Raw genomic sequence first — 19,230 nt, forward strand, 5'->3', positions numbered from 1 at the left:
GCAAAAATAATAAATAATGTAATAATAAAAAATAAATAAAGGAATAAATATCTTGATAAAACAAATATAATTCGTTTTTATTTAAATGTATTCCTGAATTTATTATTGTATGAATGTATTCCTTTATTATTTTCTATATTTATTTTTATTTATTTTGCATTGTTTTTTTGTTTTTTTTAGGTGTTCATTTATTTTTTACATTTATTTATTCCCACATATATTTATTTCCATATTTATATATTCCCATATATATTTACTTATTTATACATGTATTTATTTTTACTTTTCTGTGTGCAACATGGAAATGAGGGAGGCGGTCCTTGCGGAGCTCCAGTGCATCATTGGATGAGAGCTCAATAGTACTTATCGAAAGCAGATGGACGTCCCACCTTAGCACCCTCTGACTTGCACAGATTTTAAATATGCAGGGAAACGTTTAGCAGAGAGTTTAACAATCCAGGATGTGCTTCGACATTCACACTAGCCTACAGCTCTCCTAAAACATCAATAAGCACCTCTACTCTAAATGAAACAGTCATTTGATGTGTGGTTATCGACTTCATTCGCATGTCGCGCAACTCTCTAGATATATGTGAAGAGTCCGCTATAGATTTTTTATTGCAGATGTATATACATAAACAATCAGGGAAATGAAGCATGGTTGTATCTTTTACAATGAACAATCATAACAACAGAAAACAATATTATGGATTTGCAGACATCAAAATATGAAGTTATATACACAGGAAAAAAAAAAAAGGACAAGGTTAAATCATATAATTTATGAAACTTGCTCATTTTGTGGTTTTGTTGAAGAAACAGCTCCCTATTTATTTTGAGATTGTTGTATAACCAATACATCTTGGATTGACTTAAGCACTTGTGTTTTTAGCCCCACAAATAGCGACTCGGTTACTAACGTAACCTCGGTTCCCTGAGAGGAGGGAACGAGTATTGCGTAAGTAGCTTACGCTATGGGAAAACTCAGTTTCTCGAGAAATATTGAAGTCTTTATGTAAAACGCATTGCAGCTGCACAGCAGACAGTAATGAGCGAGGCAGCTCGGTCATTGGCTGTGCTGCGGCAACTGCTTGAACCAATGACGGGGCGACTCTGAACGCGCGACCAATGGGGGCGCGCCTCGCGTTCGCGCGCTCAGAGCCCGCCGAAATTAGCATAGCCAGGCTATATAATGGGCACCCAGTCATACGAGTTCCTTTAGGTTCAATCGACTGAAGCGAACTGACCAAGCACAAGCACGGCAGCATACGCAATACTCGTTCCCTCCTCTCAGGGAACCGAGGTTACGTTAGTAACCGAGTCATTCCCTATCGAGAGGTCTCTCCTATTGCGTAAGTAGCTTACGCTATGGGAACACCCTGCAAAACGCCGTGCGTGCTGACTTCGCTCTATAAAGCCAGAGGCAGATGCCTGAGCCATAAAGCAAAGTGATTATTCCACGAGCCGGCCAATGGCGAGCTATATATTGGGATAACACAGAGCGCCTTTGCCCCAAGGTGGGGCGCTCATTGTACAAACACAAGCACATATCTTATGTACTGAGTTTTCTATGTACTGGTATGCATAAAAATCCTCTAAGTCGGTCAGAGACGGACCTTATAAGGGAGGAGACAATGCCCAGCATATACATACACTATTCCATTCTATAGTCAGGCTGATAGAATGTTGGAATGTAATGAGGGGACCTGTAGGTTATAAAACCTGATAAATGTCGAAGGCGAGGCCCAGCCTGCCGCCGCACAAATATCTTCAATGGGTATCCCACTCGACCACGCCCACGAGGAGGCCATGCTCCTCGTAGAGTGAGCTCTGACGCCTAAGGGGCATTGAAGGCCCTTGGCTTCATAAGCCAGCGCTATAGCATCCACTATCCAGCGCGATATTCTTTGCTTTGAAACTGCAAGACCTTTAGTGCGGCCGCCAAAGCATACGAATAGTTGTTCCGTCTGTCTGAACAGGGCAGAACGTTCCAAATATACTCTGAGCGCCCTGACCGGGCAGAGTAAATTAGCGTCGCTTTCGTCTGCTGGGGACGATAGCGCTGCCAGAGATATCACCTGTACTCTGAAGGGTGTAGAGAGCACTTTAGGAATATACCCGTGCTTTGGCCTAAGGACAACTCTGCAGTCGTTAGGTCCAAATTCCAGGCAAGCAGCGCTTGATGACAGCGCGTGCAGGTCGCCCACTCTCTTGACTGAAGCGAGTGCCAGCAAGAGCGTGGTTTTGAGCGAGAGCTGTTTAAGGTGCACGGTTCGGAGAGGTTCGAACGGGGCACCCTTGAGTGCGTCCAGGACCGTGGCCAGGTCCCAGATCGGCACCGAGGGGGGGCGAGGAGGGTCCATCCTCCTAGCGCCTCTTAGGAAACGAATGATTAGATCGTTTTCCCCTAATGAATGTCCTTTGTCAGGATTGTGTGACGCAGCTATGGCAGCCACATAGACTTTGAGCGTGGAGGGTGTGCGGCCCGCCTCCAGCAGCTCTTGCAAAAAGGCAAGTACACTTGGTATCTCGCACGATTTGGGGTTCAAGCTCTTGGTATCACACCAGTCGCTGAACACTTTCCACTTTTGGGCATATAAGCGCCTAGTAGAGGGCGCTCGCGCCTCAGTGATGGTTCTCAAAACTCCACTGGGGAGGTTCTCGGGAACCCGTTGAGGGGCCATGCATGGAGGGCCCACAGATCGGGGCGGGGATGAAAAATCATCCCGTTGGCCTGCCTGAGGAGGTCTAGCCTCAACGGAATCGGCCATGGGGCAGATTGCATCATCTGCATCAGTTCTGGAAACCACGTCTGGTTTTTCCAGAGTGGGGCTACCAGGAGCACTGCACATTTCACTTCCCTGATCCGACTGATGACCTGAGGTAGCATCGCGATCGGGGGAAAAGCATACAAGGGGCGGCTCGGCCAGACCTGGGCGAGCGCGTCCGTGCTTTTTGAAAAGAAAAGGGGGCAGTGCGCATTTTCCCTGGAGGCGAAGAGGTCGACCTCTGCCTCGCCAAGGGTTTGCCATAACCACTGAACCGTCAGGGGGTGGAGAGACCATTCCCCTGGGAGAACCTTGTCTCTGGACAGCATGTCCGCCCCCTGGTTCAGGGCGCCTGGCACATGCGCTGCTCTTAGCGAGCGCAGGTGGTGCTGTGACCATAGGACGAGCTCCCTGGCCATAGAGTGCAGGGAGCTCGACCTGAGTCCACCCTGGCGATTTATATAAGAAACTACCGTCATGTTGTCCGTTCGGACCAGGACGTGTTCGTTTTTCAGGTACGGAAGCAGGGCTCTGAGAGCCAAGGCGACCGCTTTCATTTCCAGACAGTTTGTGTGTAGGCGCTTTTCCGGGTTTGACCAAAAGCCGGAGACAGGCCTGCCCTCGTAAAGGGCCCCCCATCCTATTTTGGAGGCATCTGTCGTGATCATTTTTCTCCGTGCATTCACGCCCAAACTCACGCCAGTTTGATACCAGTTGATGGCTTTCCAGGGCGTCAGGGCTTTTATACAGCCGTGATTCGCTCTGATCAAAAAGTGGCCCGAGCGCCACGCGTGAGTGGGGACACGGCTCTTGAGCCAGCGCTGGAGAGGACGCATGTGCAACAATCCTAGCTGGAGTACAGCTGATGCCGAGGCCATGAGACCGAGCATTCTTTGAAATCGTTTGACGGGGGCGTGCGCGCCCGTTCTGAATGATGTTGCAAGGCGTCGAATAGAGAGCGCGCGCTCTGATGAGAGGCACGCTGTCATCTGCACTGAGTCTAGCACTATTCCCAGAAAAGAGATATTCTGGCTGGGGGATAGCACGCTCTTTGCAAAATTGATTCTCAGACCCAGGCATTCTAGATGGCTGATAATCCAAGATCTGTGCGTCGTTAACTGATCCTCTGATTGTGCTATGATTAGCCAATCGTCGAGGTAATTCAGTATTCGCACTCCCCGCTGTCTCAGGGGGGAAAGTGCCGCGTCCATACATTTCGTGAATGTACGGGGGGCCAATGATAGGCCGAATGGTAGTACTGTGTACTGGTATGACTGTCCCTCAAGGCGAATCTCAGAAAAGGCCTGTGATGAGGTGCTATCGAATGTGAAAGTAAGCGTCTTTCAAATCCACTGATAGAAACCAATCCTCGGGCTGAACTTGCGCGAGGATATGTTTGGTTGTTAACATTCTGAACGAGCTGAATCATTAAAGCTTTGTTCAGATGTCTGAGATCTAGGATGGGGCGGAGGCCACCGTCCTTTTCGAACGAGAAAATAGCGGCTGTAAAAACCCGCCTCGCTCATAGAGGGAGGAACAGTTTCTATAGCGCCCTTCTCTATCAGTTTGAGCACCTCGGTGCGTAGAACATGTGACACATCTTTCCTCACTTTCGTCTCGACCACCGCTGAAAAGCGGGGCGGTCTGCGAGCGAATTGAAGTGAGTAACCGTGTTTTATTATGTTCAAAACCCATTTCGGCATGTCGGGGATTTTTTCCCAGGCTTCTGCTCGCACAGATATGGGCTGAATGCTGGCTGGGGGCGTGTCGCAGTGACGTATGGGCCCCACCGGCAAATTGCCTTGTGCTAACACAGAGTCTACAGCTCTCAGAGGCGCAGGTGCGCGCTGAGCCGCCGTGTTGAGTGCCGAGTGCAGGGGTGCGTGTGAGAGTACAGGCACGCGCGCTATCTCCGAGATGCTCGCGGCATGAGTCGGAGAGACGCTTGAAACTGTATGAACAGTGTTTTGTGGTGGGGGTGCATACATCGTAATAGGCACGCGCGCCACATTCATAAAGCTTCCCGCATTTAGCGGGGAGTTTCTTGGCTCGCGCATTGCATCTGTGATGCTTGCGGCATGAGATAGAGAGCTGTTTGGAACTGTATGGGCAGCGCTTATGGGTGGGGGTGCACATACTGTAGTAGGCACGCGCACCACTTCCATAAAGTCTTCCGCCATGGCGGGGATGTCTTGGCTATGCATACAGTGTTTGTGTGTAGGGGTGCGTGCAGTACAGCAGGCACGCGCGCTACATTTATAGTATTTCCCGTTTTTACTGGGGAAGTGTATATAAATGTGGGAACAGTGCTTGTGTGTAGTGGTGCATACATGACAATAGGCACACGATCTAAATTTTTGGGACGTCCAGCCTGAACTGGGGAGGTATTTGGCACTGTTTGGACAGTATTGATATGTGGGAATGCGCACTTTAGTGTGGACATGTGAACCCTTAGTGACACAGGCAGAAAATGACTCTTTTCGTGATTTCTGTGTGTCGCCGTAAAAACGGCGTTTGATTGCAGGTGAGCGAGTTCTTTGACTGGCCCATTGACTGCTGTATAGACATTTCCAGCCGCCTGTAAGGGGACTGGGTAATGTTTTACATGTTTGAGAGAGAGTAGTCCGGCTTTTGCGAGACGCGTACTCTCTCTTTTTCTTCCTATTGCTAGGAAGACTTACGAGGCTCCGGGTTCAGTGTGATCTTGGGCCGAGGACCTCATTGCTCATGCGGCTTTCTTCGGCCAGCGGAACGCGAGCGGCGTCGAGCGTCCTTTTCAGGTCTGCTCCTTGGCTGGGAGACGGGAGGCGCCGCCCTGGCTCGCTGCTGCTGCTGAGGCGGTTTCTGAGACGAGCTGGAGCGCTTGGGCAGGAAGTGATGCATAGCCTGCGAATCCTTCCGGGCCTCAGTGAAGCGCTCAGCGAATTCTTTCACCGCCGGTCCGAACAGGCCGCTCGGAGTGATAGGCGCGTCAAGGAATGGCGCCTTATCCGCGTCCTTCATCTCCGTTAACGTCAACCACAGATGGCGCTCAAGGACAGTCAAGTTAGCCATGGCCCGGCCGATGGATTGGGCGGTGGCCTTTGTGGCTCGCAGGGCTACGTCCGTGGCACTGCGGAGGTCCTTGAAAGCCTCAGGTTCAGGTCCAGACTCGTCCATGGTGCGGAGAAGTTTGGCCTGATAGACTTGTAAGACCGCCGTTGAGTGAAGCGCTGATGCAGCTTGGCCGGCGGCGGCGTATGCGCGACCGGCGAGAGCTGACGTGGATCTGCAGGGCTTCGAGGGATGAGAAGCTTTGGCCTTCCATCCAGCGGTGGAGGGTGGGCACAGATGGTTGGCCACGGCCTCCTCGAGGGGCGGAGTTGCCTCGTAGCCTCTTTCTCTCACGCCGTCCACTGAGGAGAGCGAGGAAGAAAAAGAAGGCTTTAGGCGAGCAGAGTGCGGGGCTTTCCACGACTTCGTGAGTTCGTCGTGGACTTCGGGGAAGAAAGGAGAGGGTCTCTGTCGGGGGGCCTGCCGGCGCCCCTGCAGGAACCACTCGTTCAGCCGGCTGCGGGCGGGTTCTTCTGGAGAAGACCAGTCGGGCCCGAGGTCTTCCACGGCCTTGGACAGGATACGGACGATCTCAGAGTCCATGCTGGTGCCCGCGCTCGTGTCCGCTGATGTCGATGGCGCGGGGTCGAACGAGCCCGGCCAGTCGTCGGATGCAGCGTTGATAGAAAAGCTGTCATCCTTTTCATCGTCGTCCCCTGACGTGCCAAACGAGACGAGACCCACCGCTCTGCTGGAGGGGTGCAGGTCCGCTTTTGTGAAATGGACTGGCGGCGGGGAGATCTCTGGTAGCGGTGACGCACGCGGGGACTGGGCCGGCGTGACGTCACCGAAGTCTACGTGCTCAGGCAGCCTCTGTGAACGGCGCTTTTTCTTGCGCGGCTCGAACAGACAGGTGGCGGCACGGTGGAAGCAGGCTCGTTTGCGGCAAAGCGAGCGCGCAGCTCGGCGAGGCCCAGGGAGTCGCATTCGGGGCATCCGCCCTGAATGAGTGCAGCTTCTGCGTGGTCCGGTCTCAGGCAGCGAGTGCAAATGACGTGCCGATCTCCGTCAGGAAGAGGGCCTCTGCACGAAGCGCAGGCTGAAGGCATTTGAAACAACGCCTTGAAAAATTGCTCTTTTACTTTAAAAAGCGTCGCGGGGCGAGCGCTTGCAGTAAAGGATATGCGATGTGCGCCGGATGGCGTAGCAGAAGGTTTCGAAGGCGGCTGAAGGCGCCGGCGTCCTCTAAGCAGTCCTGCTGTAGGCTTTTCGACTGCGAAAGACTCCAACAATCCGGAGGATCCAGCGAAGAGAAGGTGTTCGCTGAAGGAGATTAAATCTAAAGGAACTCGTATGACGGGGTGCCCATTATATAGCCTGGCTATGCTAATTTCGGCGGGCTCTGAGCGCGCGAACGCGAGGCGCGCCCCCATTGGTCGCGCGTTCAGAGTCGCCCCGTCATTGGTTCGAGCAGTTGCCGCAGCACAGCCAATGACCGAGCTGCCTCGCTCATTACTGTCTGCTGTGCATCTGCAATGCGTTTTACATAAAGACTTCAATATTTCTCAAGAAACGGAGTTTTCCCATAGCGTAAGCTACTTATGCAATAGGAGAGACCTCTCGATAGGGAACTATAGTTTACACGCGATATGACTATGACCTTATGACCCGATATGACTATGTCACATCAAAACAAGTCAAGAGTAATCGAGCACACGCTTCAATCTACAATAAACCAATAGTAAGCAGGACCCGCCCACATAATTATCATACAAGAGACAAAAATCTAAGAATAAATACAAAAATAAATAAATGTGGGAATATATAAATATGGAAATAAATACAGGTGGGAATAAATAAATGTAAAAATAAGTGAATGCATAAATAATAATAATAACTTTAAAAAAGATATATTTTTTTTTAAAGAATACAAATAAAAAGAGAAATTAATAAAGGAAAAAAGTCTACAAAAATAAATTCAGGAATAACTAATTATACACTAACACTAATGTACGGAAGAGGATTAGGGACAAGCAATAATAAAAAAAAATAAAGCCATCTCGAGATTAAAGTCATTATAATGCGAGATTAAACTCGTTAAATTTCGAGAAAAAAGTCAAAATACAATCTTGAGAATAAACTCATTAAATATCGAGAACACAAGTCGACTTGTATTCTCGAGGAAAAACTCGTTAAGTTTAATCTCGCATTATAATGACTTTATTCTCGATATCTCGATTAGGGCTTGGCCCTAATCCTCTTCCGTACTAATGCTTGTATTCAAAATAATTAAAAAATAAATGCATCACATTAAATTTCATAGAAGTGGTGAATCTGATGACGGGGACAAGGATTTTTTTTTTTTCAGGCAATTGATTAAAAATATATTTTCTAAAAAATATTCAAAACAGAGTAAAGCCATTTCATATCATTAATTGTTAGGTTATAGAATGATACCTTTTATTTATATATTTTTGCTATTTGAAAGCTTTTTCATGACTAATAAAGTCAAGGGACATGTTGTCAATATATTTTGATATGGACCCTAATGTTGTCAGAAATACAGACACAAAGCTGTCTTTACACAAGGAAGCGCTAGACAGCTAAACAAAACTGAATCCTCCATTGACCTGCATTCAAATCTCAGAACGTTTTAAATAAATTTAATTTATTTAAGTAATTTTTAATTAAAACTGATAGTTGCAAGAATTTATACTTGAGAAATCCACAACAGCAGTATCTATAAAATATATACTTTCAAAATCCTCCAGCAACTGATTGTGATTGGCCTATTCTGAACAGCACTCCCAAAAGTAACAGGTGCCACGTGACAGCACCGTACATGCGCTGCCAGCATCAGCAGTGGTCTAGTGGTCTGTCATCGTGTTTTTTCAAAAATAAATGCATTTAATTTATTAAACGATTTAAGCAATGCATTTTACATTGTTCTATATGGTTGGTCAAAGTACACGGCTTTCCTCATTTTGAAACCGTGCTGCTGGTAGTGTATAAAACACAGTAAAATATGGTTCTGGCCACATGGTTATCTAAGATAGTATGAAATAGCATTTCCAAACCATTTCACTTCTGTAATTAAGTAAAACTGAATATATAACAACAGAAAGAGAAATGAATCACAGTATTACAGTAGCCTAAACAATGGTTTTAAATGTGTGATCATTAAGCAGCCCAGGTAACATGATGTCAGCTGAAAAGGAACGTTATTTTACAGGTGGAGCAAGTCGTTAAATTTTGATGATCAATAACGAAAAAACATTATGGGATAACGTGAACTGATTAATCATGCACAAAATCTCCAGAGATTTGATTTCATGCTGACATGTAGTTGTGCAGAGACATAGCTCTCACCTTGATGCCTTCCTTTGGATCCTCTCTTATGCTGATGACAGGTTTGTCTTTTGATGTACACAGTAGATCCAAAATCTCTTCATTATAAATCTAAGATCAAATAGAGAAACAACACCCTTGATCTGTAAAGAGCATGGACTTCATAAATTGAATATATAAAGGGGGGCAAGATGGTATAAATCAAGTAGAGACAGACCGATATTGGATTTTGCCAATACCGATAACTAAGGTGTAAGGAAATAAATAAAATAAATAAAAACATGTCATGTCAACGCATACAACAGCAGCTGTGATTGGTCCGATTTGTAGCCATAAACCGTACAATATGATTATTAAGGCTTGTTAAAAGGTATGTGGTGTTAAAAACGCAACATTTATTTGAACCGTTGCAATGTGCATATCAGTCAAACAAGGGAGTGGACGATGCAATATTAACATTGTTGCATATTGTTTACTCGCATCTTGAAGTTCCCAAAAATCACGTGAAAATCCTATTTGCTGACTTTTCATCTGCGTTTAATACCATACTGCCTACTGTGCTGGTTGAAAGATTAGCCATAGAGTTTAACCTGGATGGAGGACTTATTCTGTGGTTGAGGGATTTTCTAAGGAACAGAGTTCAGCGAGTGAGAATGGGTGGATCACTATCGGAGAAACAAATTACTAATGTTGGATCCCCACAAGGCTGTGTCCTCTCACCACTACTGTTTATATTGTACAGAAATACCTGCATAAGTACCCATCCAAGGAGATATTTAATCAAATTTGCAGATGATACTGCATTAGTTAGTCTCCTCCAGAGGGATGAGGACAGTCATGGGCCTGTTTTAAATGAATTTATTACTTGGTGCGACATGTCAAACCTTAAGTTAAATATTTCAAAAACAAAGGAGATGAGTATTGATTTTAGGAAGGAGTCTTCAGTGAGTGTGACCACTATTAAAGGGGTACCAATACAGAGTGTTAATGAGTATAAATATCTTGGGGTAGTCTTTGATCACAAACTAAGGTGGGATAAATGGACTGAAGCTGTGAACAAAAAAGGACAGCAAAGGCTATACTTCCTTAGGAAGATGCTGACATTTAATGTAAATGTTTCAATCCTAAGAGTATTTTATGATTCTTTTATTGAAAGTGTTTTTACATTTTGCATCACCTGCTGGTTTGGAAATGTCACAGTGAAGCAAAAAAGTTTGCTTAGAAAGGTCTTGATTACTGCGAGTAAATTAATTGGTATCCCTTTAAGAGGTCTTGAACAAATTTATAAAACTAGATGCCTTAGTAAAGTAAGACAAATTATATCAGACAATAGACATCCTCTGTTTGATAAATTTGAGATATTACCCTCAGGTAGAAGATTCAGGATGCCAGCAATTTTTAAAAACAGGGGGAAAAATTCCTTCTTGCCACACGCAGTAAAATTATTAAATGATAGGTAGTGTGGGTGTTCACTGAGCGGGTCTCAGTGAAGATTAGAATTTGTTTTTATTTATTTTATATATAAATCTGCATATTTGTTACATGTATATTGTTGGTCTTATATGTACGCATGTTGAAACACAAGCAACAAAAATTTCCCTAAGGGGATAATAATAAAGCAATCAATCAATCTAAACATATCGAAGGAAGTGTTGCATTTTCTCCCATATAACATTAAGATCTATGCATCATATCACATTGTATTTGACCTTGTTTTAATTGGGAGCATCTGCTTTTTTTATATTTCTCTATATGTTAATAAAGTTACAAGTGACCACATATGTTATTTTCAACTTCTGTGCTTTTTCCTCAGAGCTTTCCCTCATATCTTTGGTATGTGAGTGACACAATATTTGCTGAATTCTACTTGAGAACTTTCAGATCTGTATGTTTGACAGTATGGTGTACAGTACAGAATTTCATTAGATAAGAAAAGGGAATATTCCGTTTATATTTGTAATTCATCAGCAAATTAAAAAGCACCAGCTCAGAGTTGATTATATTGTCTATATGCATTGTAAAGTACAGATTCCAAGCTTAGAAATGACACCCACTTTGTTTTGGTCAAGCAAGAAGTTATTCATTGATTTAAATTATTATTATTTTTTTTTAGCACAGATCATCAAAAGTATGATTCCCATTAAATACATAGACTGTGGCACCACAGTTTCATAATAAACTAGAGCTGCAGTTTTTCCCATTAATTCAAATTTGCATTGACATCGAGATTTTGCAAAAAATATTGCAAACGCTATAGTTAGATATGTTGTAAATCCACCAAAGGCTGAATAAGGAAAAGAAAAAGAATTCACAGTGCGCGTCTTAATGCCGCTCCCAATCTGATAAGCTGCACATGTGGTGCTCTCCAAATGAACGTGACATTGTACACCGTGATTGGAGCTCAGCTTCGTCCATCATGCCAGTATACGCCAGTTTAAGACCATAACTGGCCTCAGCGTGTGCATGTTGATGAACAGTCTCCTTTCTCCTTTTTACCCATAAAAAACATTAGTTACATGCCCAGCCCTGACTTTCTGTTCCAGTTGCTGCCGGATCGCTGCACGGGTGTTTGTAGCTTGCTAGCCTGCTTAGCATTGCTTACTCATATACATTCATCATTTTATTCTTTGCCATTTTATCATGTGCTGCGGCTTTTTTCTGATTCAACTGCGTGTATTTTACTGTGCGCACCCATTTTCTTTTCTTTCCACTGGTCTACATCTCACGTCTCGACTGAATGCATTCGCTTTCTCCAGAGTTTTACACAGATTATTTTTCTATCAATCTCAAACACCTGCTGATCAGGAACCCCAGAGAACCATATAGATCTCAAACACTCATCGCTCAAGAACAACCATAACAAAAACAACAACAAACAATAGCGGTAAGTCATGGCAACCGCTCATGTTATTTCTTCCTGCATTGCATGCCACATGTTTACTAGAGCTTCTTTCGTCAGCAGAGAGGGATTCCCATGTAATATATATAAGGAATTAGTCAGGCAGACAGAGGAGGTTAATGAGCAAGAGGCACGCATCTGAACGCTAGTGGAGGTCTGTGAGAAAGACAAGACGGTAGACAAGGTTTTGTATGCAGTTAGTACAGCGAGCAACGCAACACACACACACTTTGTTTCTGGTTGTAGAGCCCCCACAGCAGGGCGCTTGGGTGACATCTCGGCGGCATTCTCTCAGCATAGCGACACCACACTCCCCTCAGTTATGCACCCACTGAGAATCATGTTGAAAGAGCCCTAGTAATAGATGATTCTATTGTAAGGAACATGGAAATAGAGATTCCAGCCACCATTATTAAATGCATTTCCGGGGCTCGACCGTCTGACATCTGATCAAGTGCTGGCTAATGCTAAACAAATATTTTCAAAAATTGTCATTCATGTTGGCACTAATGATGTCCGACTTAGCCAGTCGGAGATCACTAAAGATAATGTTAAAGAGCTGTGTGAAATTTCAAAGTGTCTGACATCTTTTTTGCAAGATGTAATATGCTCTGGCACCCTCCCTGCTCATCGTGGTGACGAGGTTTATAGTACATTAGTGTCACTGAATGGCTGGATGTCTGAGTGGTGTCCGGAGAATAACATAGGATTTTTAGACAATTGGAAGGAGTTTTTGGGGTAGGCCTGACCTGCTAAAGAGCAGCCGCAGACCGTACATTTTAAGTCTAGGCCTTCAGTGCGATTCATGCCATTAAGAAAACACATTTTCACAATGGATGAGACACCGTACATTATACATTACGTGGCAGGCAACTAATCATACCAATTGACATTTTAAAAACATCCATGCATGAACGCCAGAACCAAGGAAGTCTAATACCAAGAGAAAGCTCTCTAATAATATTTGCGATTTAAATTTAGTTTGCTATAAATTTTTTCATCAGGGATTTATTTTAATGAAGTATGTGTTACACTTTTAAGAATGATGTGGTGTCCACTCTTGGTACAAAAGTCTCCCTTTTGAAAATAAATAAATAGAAATAATAAGAAAGCTAACAGAATTATAAACATGATAAATAATATCATGTAAATATAACACGTTATATAACTAAAGCATGTTAGTTTACATGTTATCATAGCATGTTAAATGAACTACTAAATGAAAAATAACATCAGCTGTGTGAGCTTTTAAAGTAATGTCCTATGATTATTAACAGTTAACACAGACTGCTCCTGTCTGTACCTTTAACTCAGTGCTTCTCAACTGGTTTTGCTTCAGGACAGATTTTACATTGGACGTCAAGTGGCGACCTGCCATAGATTAAACATAACCTGTATTTAATGTATCCTGGGTTGCATTTCCTTTTATGTTGTATAGTTTTGTTCATGGTTTTCCAGTACGAGGACATGCATCAAGTGACATTATTTTTGTTGTTGATGTCAACAACAAAATCTACAGTAAGTTGTCTCTCCCCCTTTTAAAAATTGAAGAGCATATTTAATTATATGAGCCCATTATTATCCCGTTTGTTACCTAATATTATATATATATATACACACACACACACACACACACACACACAGAAGGAAAGGCTCCTCATTACCATGGTTAGGTCAGTGAGCTAGTCTTAAATACTAGTAGTAATAATAATAATAAATTAATGTATTTAAATACTAGCTAGTTAGATTAACATACAGGCACGAAGGGACTTCAACGTTTCTAAATTTCAAGGTTTACCTGCAAAATCAGTAGCACCAAACATCACAAGCAGCCTCAAGAATGGACAGAGTAGCAGAATAACACTTTTCCTTGAGCAGAATATAGCACTACAGATCGCTAAGTTTGTTCAAAGGGGAAAGCGAGATAGAAATAGCGCACTCGTGTGCATGGTTGCCAGATTGCACAAAATAAGTGTAACACTAGGAGGAATATTTCCAATTTGCGCAAGAATAAATCTCAAACTGGGGGTGTTTCGTCTCTTAACTGGCAACCTTGAGCATGTTATACACTAGTGGAGACGCGTGACGTCCTAATGCAAGTTAACTGAAATATTCAATGAAAAATAAATAGGCTTTTACGATAAATGAGCCTGATCCAGCCCGCGGGCTATATGTTGCCCATGTCTGCTTTAGATGTTTGCGAGAGTATCATTAAACCTACGTTGGCAGTCCTAAATAGTCTATACCTTGGGCGGCCGCCGTAATAACTTCAATGGGAGAACCATGGCATTGCTCTTTCCCTGCGGTCCTCGACCCAGTCCGAATAGACCAGTTGAGAAACACTGCTTTAACTCACATACAAACTCATGTCAGACCCCCTCGCCTCGCTTCTCTCAGACATTTTCTCAGCTGCGCGTGTGTGTTTGTCACAAGTTGACGAGTCTGACAGACAGACAAGGAATAAAGGAGATGCACACGTGAGATTCTCCGTCCGGTTGCATTTTTTTCTCAATACCGTAGATAAGCAAATGTACATGGTATGATAACCGTCAATTTTCAAACCGTGGTATACCGTGAAACCGGTATACCGCTGCAACCCTACAGCCAACTAACAAAGGACAAAGTATATATGTGAACTTCTGCAGTTAATCCAGGATGGACTTCAAAAGACATTAAGATTAATAAAGTTAATAAAAAACCTTGGACCTTAACACTTAGTTTACAAATTGTAAACCATAAACTGCCCTGCACATAATTAAGTAATATTTACATTATATTCATGATGTTAGCCAGAGAGGAACTGGCCCCCACAGTGAGTCTGGTTTCTCCATTTTTAATTTTTCTCCATTAACCAACATCTTCTGGAGTTTTGTGTTCCTTGCCACAGTTGCCTTCAGCTTGCTTACAGGGGTTCTAAATTTGTATACACAATTTACAATCATATTTAAGTAAAACTACACAATGATCACTCTAAGACTTTTTAGATAATACAGTTATTTTTTTTTTGTTAATGCATGATTTTCAGTAAAGCTGCTTTGAAACTATGTTTGTTGTGAAAAACGCAATACAAATAAAAATGACTTGACAGGTATGGGCGCTTCATTTCAAATGATATGGTAATGCTATATATGGGAGAATCAAACATCTGCCACTCCTTTTATCATGATGATTCAGATAAGTCGCTAATTATTGCTTTGTTCTGTGACGTGTTTCAAGGGAACTGAATCTATCGCAGGGCGCATCTCTATCAGCAGGTGTTTATGAATATACACAAAATTAGTTTGATATATACGAGTACTTTCTAGATAACCGTGATTATTTAAAGATATTGATTTCTAGATAACTTTCTAGATAGACTTGGTTTAGATCAAATAAATACTTTTACATTGGCTAACATTTATTTAGCAGTTTTCTTATTCTATTATTTCTGAACATCTGAGTTTATTAGATTTTAATTTATTTTACATTTACACTGCTGACATCTTCCCCCTGTGGTGCATTTGTAAATGTTTCCTATAATGAAAAGAACTTTGATTTCTCTAACCGGCTTTGCATTCTAATAAAGAACATGAGATTTTAATCATGTTTGAGTACATTTAAAAGTTGAAAATGTCTATAAGTTTGATAAAAATCAAGATTTTATTTTTTGCCATATCGCCCATAATGAACCAAAAATATTTTTACACTTCTCATAATAACATAAAAGATCTCAAATGTTGTGTTATGCGCCATTGTTTCGGCAAAGCATCTCTTACACCCAGTCAGTCAGCCAGCATTTGAGGAAAGTAACATTAACTAACGTTACAGCATCCACTGTAGTTATCCACTAGTCAAAACACAATATTATCATCATCAGTGTATGACAGTACAGATAACTTTACTGCATAAGTTATCATTGATAATTAATGTTAATCTAACATTAGCCAAGTTAGGAAACGTTAACGTTAGGTAATCATGTTACCTGTCAGTTTCCTTGGTTATGTCAACTGACATATCCGGATGCTTGTCGTGAAAACCAATGTATAACTTATGTAACGTTAGCTAATGATCCAACGTTAACATTATTACCAGTGGCTCTGACAACGTAACTATTTTCAGCAACTGAGGAGCAAGTTGGCTCACTGTGTAACATTAGGCTATTTGTAAAGTTAACTAACCAAGTAGAAGTAACACTACTGTTCTATCTCCATCTCGTTTACCATGCATTATGGGTGTGACTTTTTGGCCATGTCATCACCATTCATATCTATACAACCAATGAGTATGATTAAATTACTACTAGAGCACAAAATTGTTAACAAGAGCACAAAGTTCTTCATAGATCTGGCCTCTTAATTTTTCTCTCAAAGTGCACCAGATTGATTAACCAGCATTTAACTTGAAAATGTACAAAAGGTTCTTCCAAGGGAACAAGCCCTCAGACCCCCCTAGAGGGTCCAAGGTCCACCCACCACAGTCACAAAATCCTGTGGGAAACACTGTGCTAAAATATTTATTCATTATAATTTAAGTGACTCAAGAGCATGCACACAGTATATGCCCGATTTATTTTCTCTCTGAATGGAAGATATGTACAACAAATATGATCTGGTACCTAAATCTTAACATGTTCAAATCCTTTGATGAACAAGTTTTAATGCTAAAATAATTTAATACTCTTGAATCCTCTAATTGCATTGCTTTTGTGGTTCCAATTTATTTTTATTAAATGTAGAATTATTTCAGAAAAGAAACCATTTTCTCTCAATACACAAGCACTTGGCTGTGAACTCACAGAACGATGCAAACACACCAATGCAGAACTATAAATGGATGTATGACGTAGGTTCAACCCAGAAGTATCAAGTTTAAAGTTTATCATATAAAGCTTGTACCTCCAGATAAGACACAGCCAACACAAATTCACAGTCTGCGCATTTAGCTTTTTCCTGAAAGATTCTCCGGATAACTCGTGGGATCACCCCAACTGTGGGCTCGTTCTCTTGTTCCGACGTGTACGTGCCGCCCATGGAGAACGTCTTGCCAGAGCCTGTTTGTCCATAGGCCAGAACGGTGGCATGATATCCTGCGATTCCAAACAGTGAATATTAGATTACCAAGTTGTTTAAAGTTAATCAAGACTCAAAATAAGAGCTCTCCTCAGATATGTCATCACAGTGGTGAACTTCTGCAAACCTTTAAAAAGCCCAGACAACAAGGGTGACACACATGTGCTGAACACTTCCTCTTGTTCTGTCATCGGGTCAAACATGTAATCATATGTGAAAGCCTTGTCATTTCCGACGATCACCTGAAAGAGATATTTTGGTGCATGTTAAAATAGTGCAAATTCTAGCATTATTCTTTCACAAATGCTGTGCGAAGTAAATTAGTTTTTAGAAATCACATGTGTCAATTTTAAAAAAATGGAATCTTAGTGTCCACGTAGGTTTTATAATTTTTGGAGAAAAAAATAAAAATAAAAATAATAGGATTTATAAATGTCACGTGGTGTAACCATCAACTAAAAGGTATTAAAAAACTTTCCTTGCACCCTGAATCCATATGTACACACAACTTAATTTATTTCAAATATATTTTAATATTTTTTGCAAATGTATTTTATAGGTAAAAATTTTTTATAAATATATATATATATATATATAAGATTCTTATTTTTATTTACAAATATCATGAATTGAGTCAACAACATCAAGTCGTTTTTCTCAGGGTTACGCCATATGATCTGCACAAAACATGCCTTTTCATAAAAATATAAAACGTCTCCACACAAATTCATAAAGGTGCAAATGTTCCTCTCGGTTTTGTTTTTTGTCATATGACAACATAATGGCTTTCTGCATGTTGGTTTCACCACCTGACTTTGATTTGGTGGACATAATTTAATCTTTTAAGATTTGTGTCTTTTTTTGTGACTACAGTGGTAAAATCAATGTCTTCAGAAGCAATACAATAGGTGTCTATGGGAAACAGATCAATATTGAAGTCCTTTTTTTTTTACTATAAATTCTATTCCCTGCCCAGTAAACAATGATATGCACGAAGAATGCGAATTGCCAAAAACAAAAGAATGTGAAAGATTTATAGTAAAAAAGGAACTGAATATCGATCTGTTGCTCACCCACACTTATATCACTTCTGAAGACATAGATTCAACTTTTAAGTTCCCTTTATGTGCTTTTTTGAGCTTTGAAGTTCTAGTCACCATTCACTTGCATTGTATGGACCTACAGAGCTGAAATATTCTTCTAAAAATCTTTGTGTTCAGCAGAAGATAGAAATTCAAACATATCTGGGATGGCATGAAGGTGAGTAAATGATGAGAGAATTTTCAGTTTTGTGTGAATTATCCCTTTAGAAGTTCTTGTACAGAAAAAATATCTTGTTCATCAAACATACTGTAGCTCCAGGTTGGTTCTTGTCTGTTGTAACCGAACAGAACACACCAGTTTAAATGAAAAAGGATAGCTTTCAGGGAATAACTTCATTTTGTGTACTTTCATAGGGCTTTTATGCCCTTTTTGGACATGGTCACTACAAGCTCTATTAGTTGAATGGACAAGAGCTACATGAAGATTCCAGAAATTCCTCTTGTTTTGTTCTCCAAGGACAAAAGAAACATGCATACGTAGCTGTTAATGAAGTGGAAGGGGTCTCATCAAACAGACCTGAGGTTCACCAGGTACAAAAGTGAGGCAACACTGACATCCTTCGTTGATTTCTTTAGGAACCAGAGGCCGGCATCTCAGCGCAACCCTCACGGGAATGGCCTTCTCATCCTCCTTGGTCATGCTGAAAGACTAAATGAGGTTAAATCACAAACTGCAACTTAACTTAGAGGTTGCTCAATAGATTCATTGAATTAAGACTAAAAAAATAAGACAGTTGTTGACATACAGTATGTAGCTATAAAGTTATGTGGATAATTTATTGAGATCATATTGACTTGTCATCACAGACTTTGGTATCTTGGCAAATCTGAGCACAGTTTGAGGCATTATTGAGATATCTTCTGAAACTCCTAAGGGGACACATGTGAGATAACTGGAGGATCTGAAGTCCCCATTTAATATCAATCTTAACCAATGTCCATAGGAGGACAAACCCAGGCCTAAGCCCCGCACATATATAAGCTTTCTATAGATACACACTTGTATTTTCTAAATAAAATCACATATAAAC

General features: G+C 41.9%; 1 protein-coding gene across 1 annotated transcript in view; it reads right to left on the reverse strand.

Annotated features, from left to right (window-relative positions):
• Window positions 1-19,230, reverse strand: part of LOC127625245 (chromosome-associated kinesin KIF4-like) — a 44,978-nt gene that overhangs the window by 25,503 nt on the left and 245 nt on the right. The window contains exons 2-5 of the mRNA XM_052100407.1: window positions 18,717-18,848; window positions 17,224-17,338; window positions 16,923-17,113; window positions 9,171-9,260 (exon numbers count right to left, since the gene is read on the reverse strand). Coding sequence (XP_051956367.1) covers window positions 9,171-9,260; window positions 16,923-17,113; window positions 17,224-17,338; window positions 18,717-18,839 — 519 coding nt within the window. The 5' untranslated portion in view covers window positions 18,840-18,848. The remainder of the gene's footprint in view (window positions 1-9,170; window positions 9,261-16,922; window positions 17,114-17,223; window positions 17,339-18,716; window positions 18,849-19,230) is intronic.

The sequence above is a fragment of the Xyrauchen texanus genome, chromosome 31 (assembly GCF_025860055.1).
Source record: "Xyrauchen texanus isolate HMW12.3.18 chromosome 31, RBS_HiC_50CHRs, whole genome shotgun sequence".
In the NCBI taxonomy this organism is placed as follows: Eukaryota; Metazoa; Chordata; class Actinopteri; order Cypriniformes; family Catostomidae; genus Xyrauchen; species Xyrauchen texanus.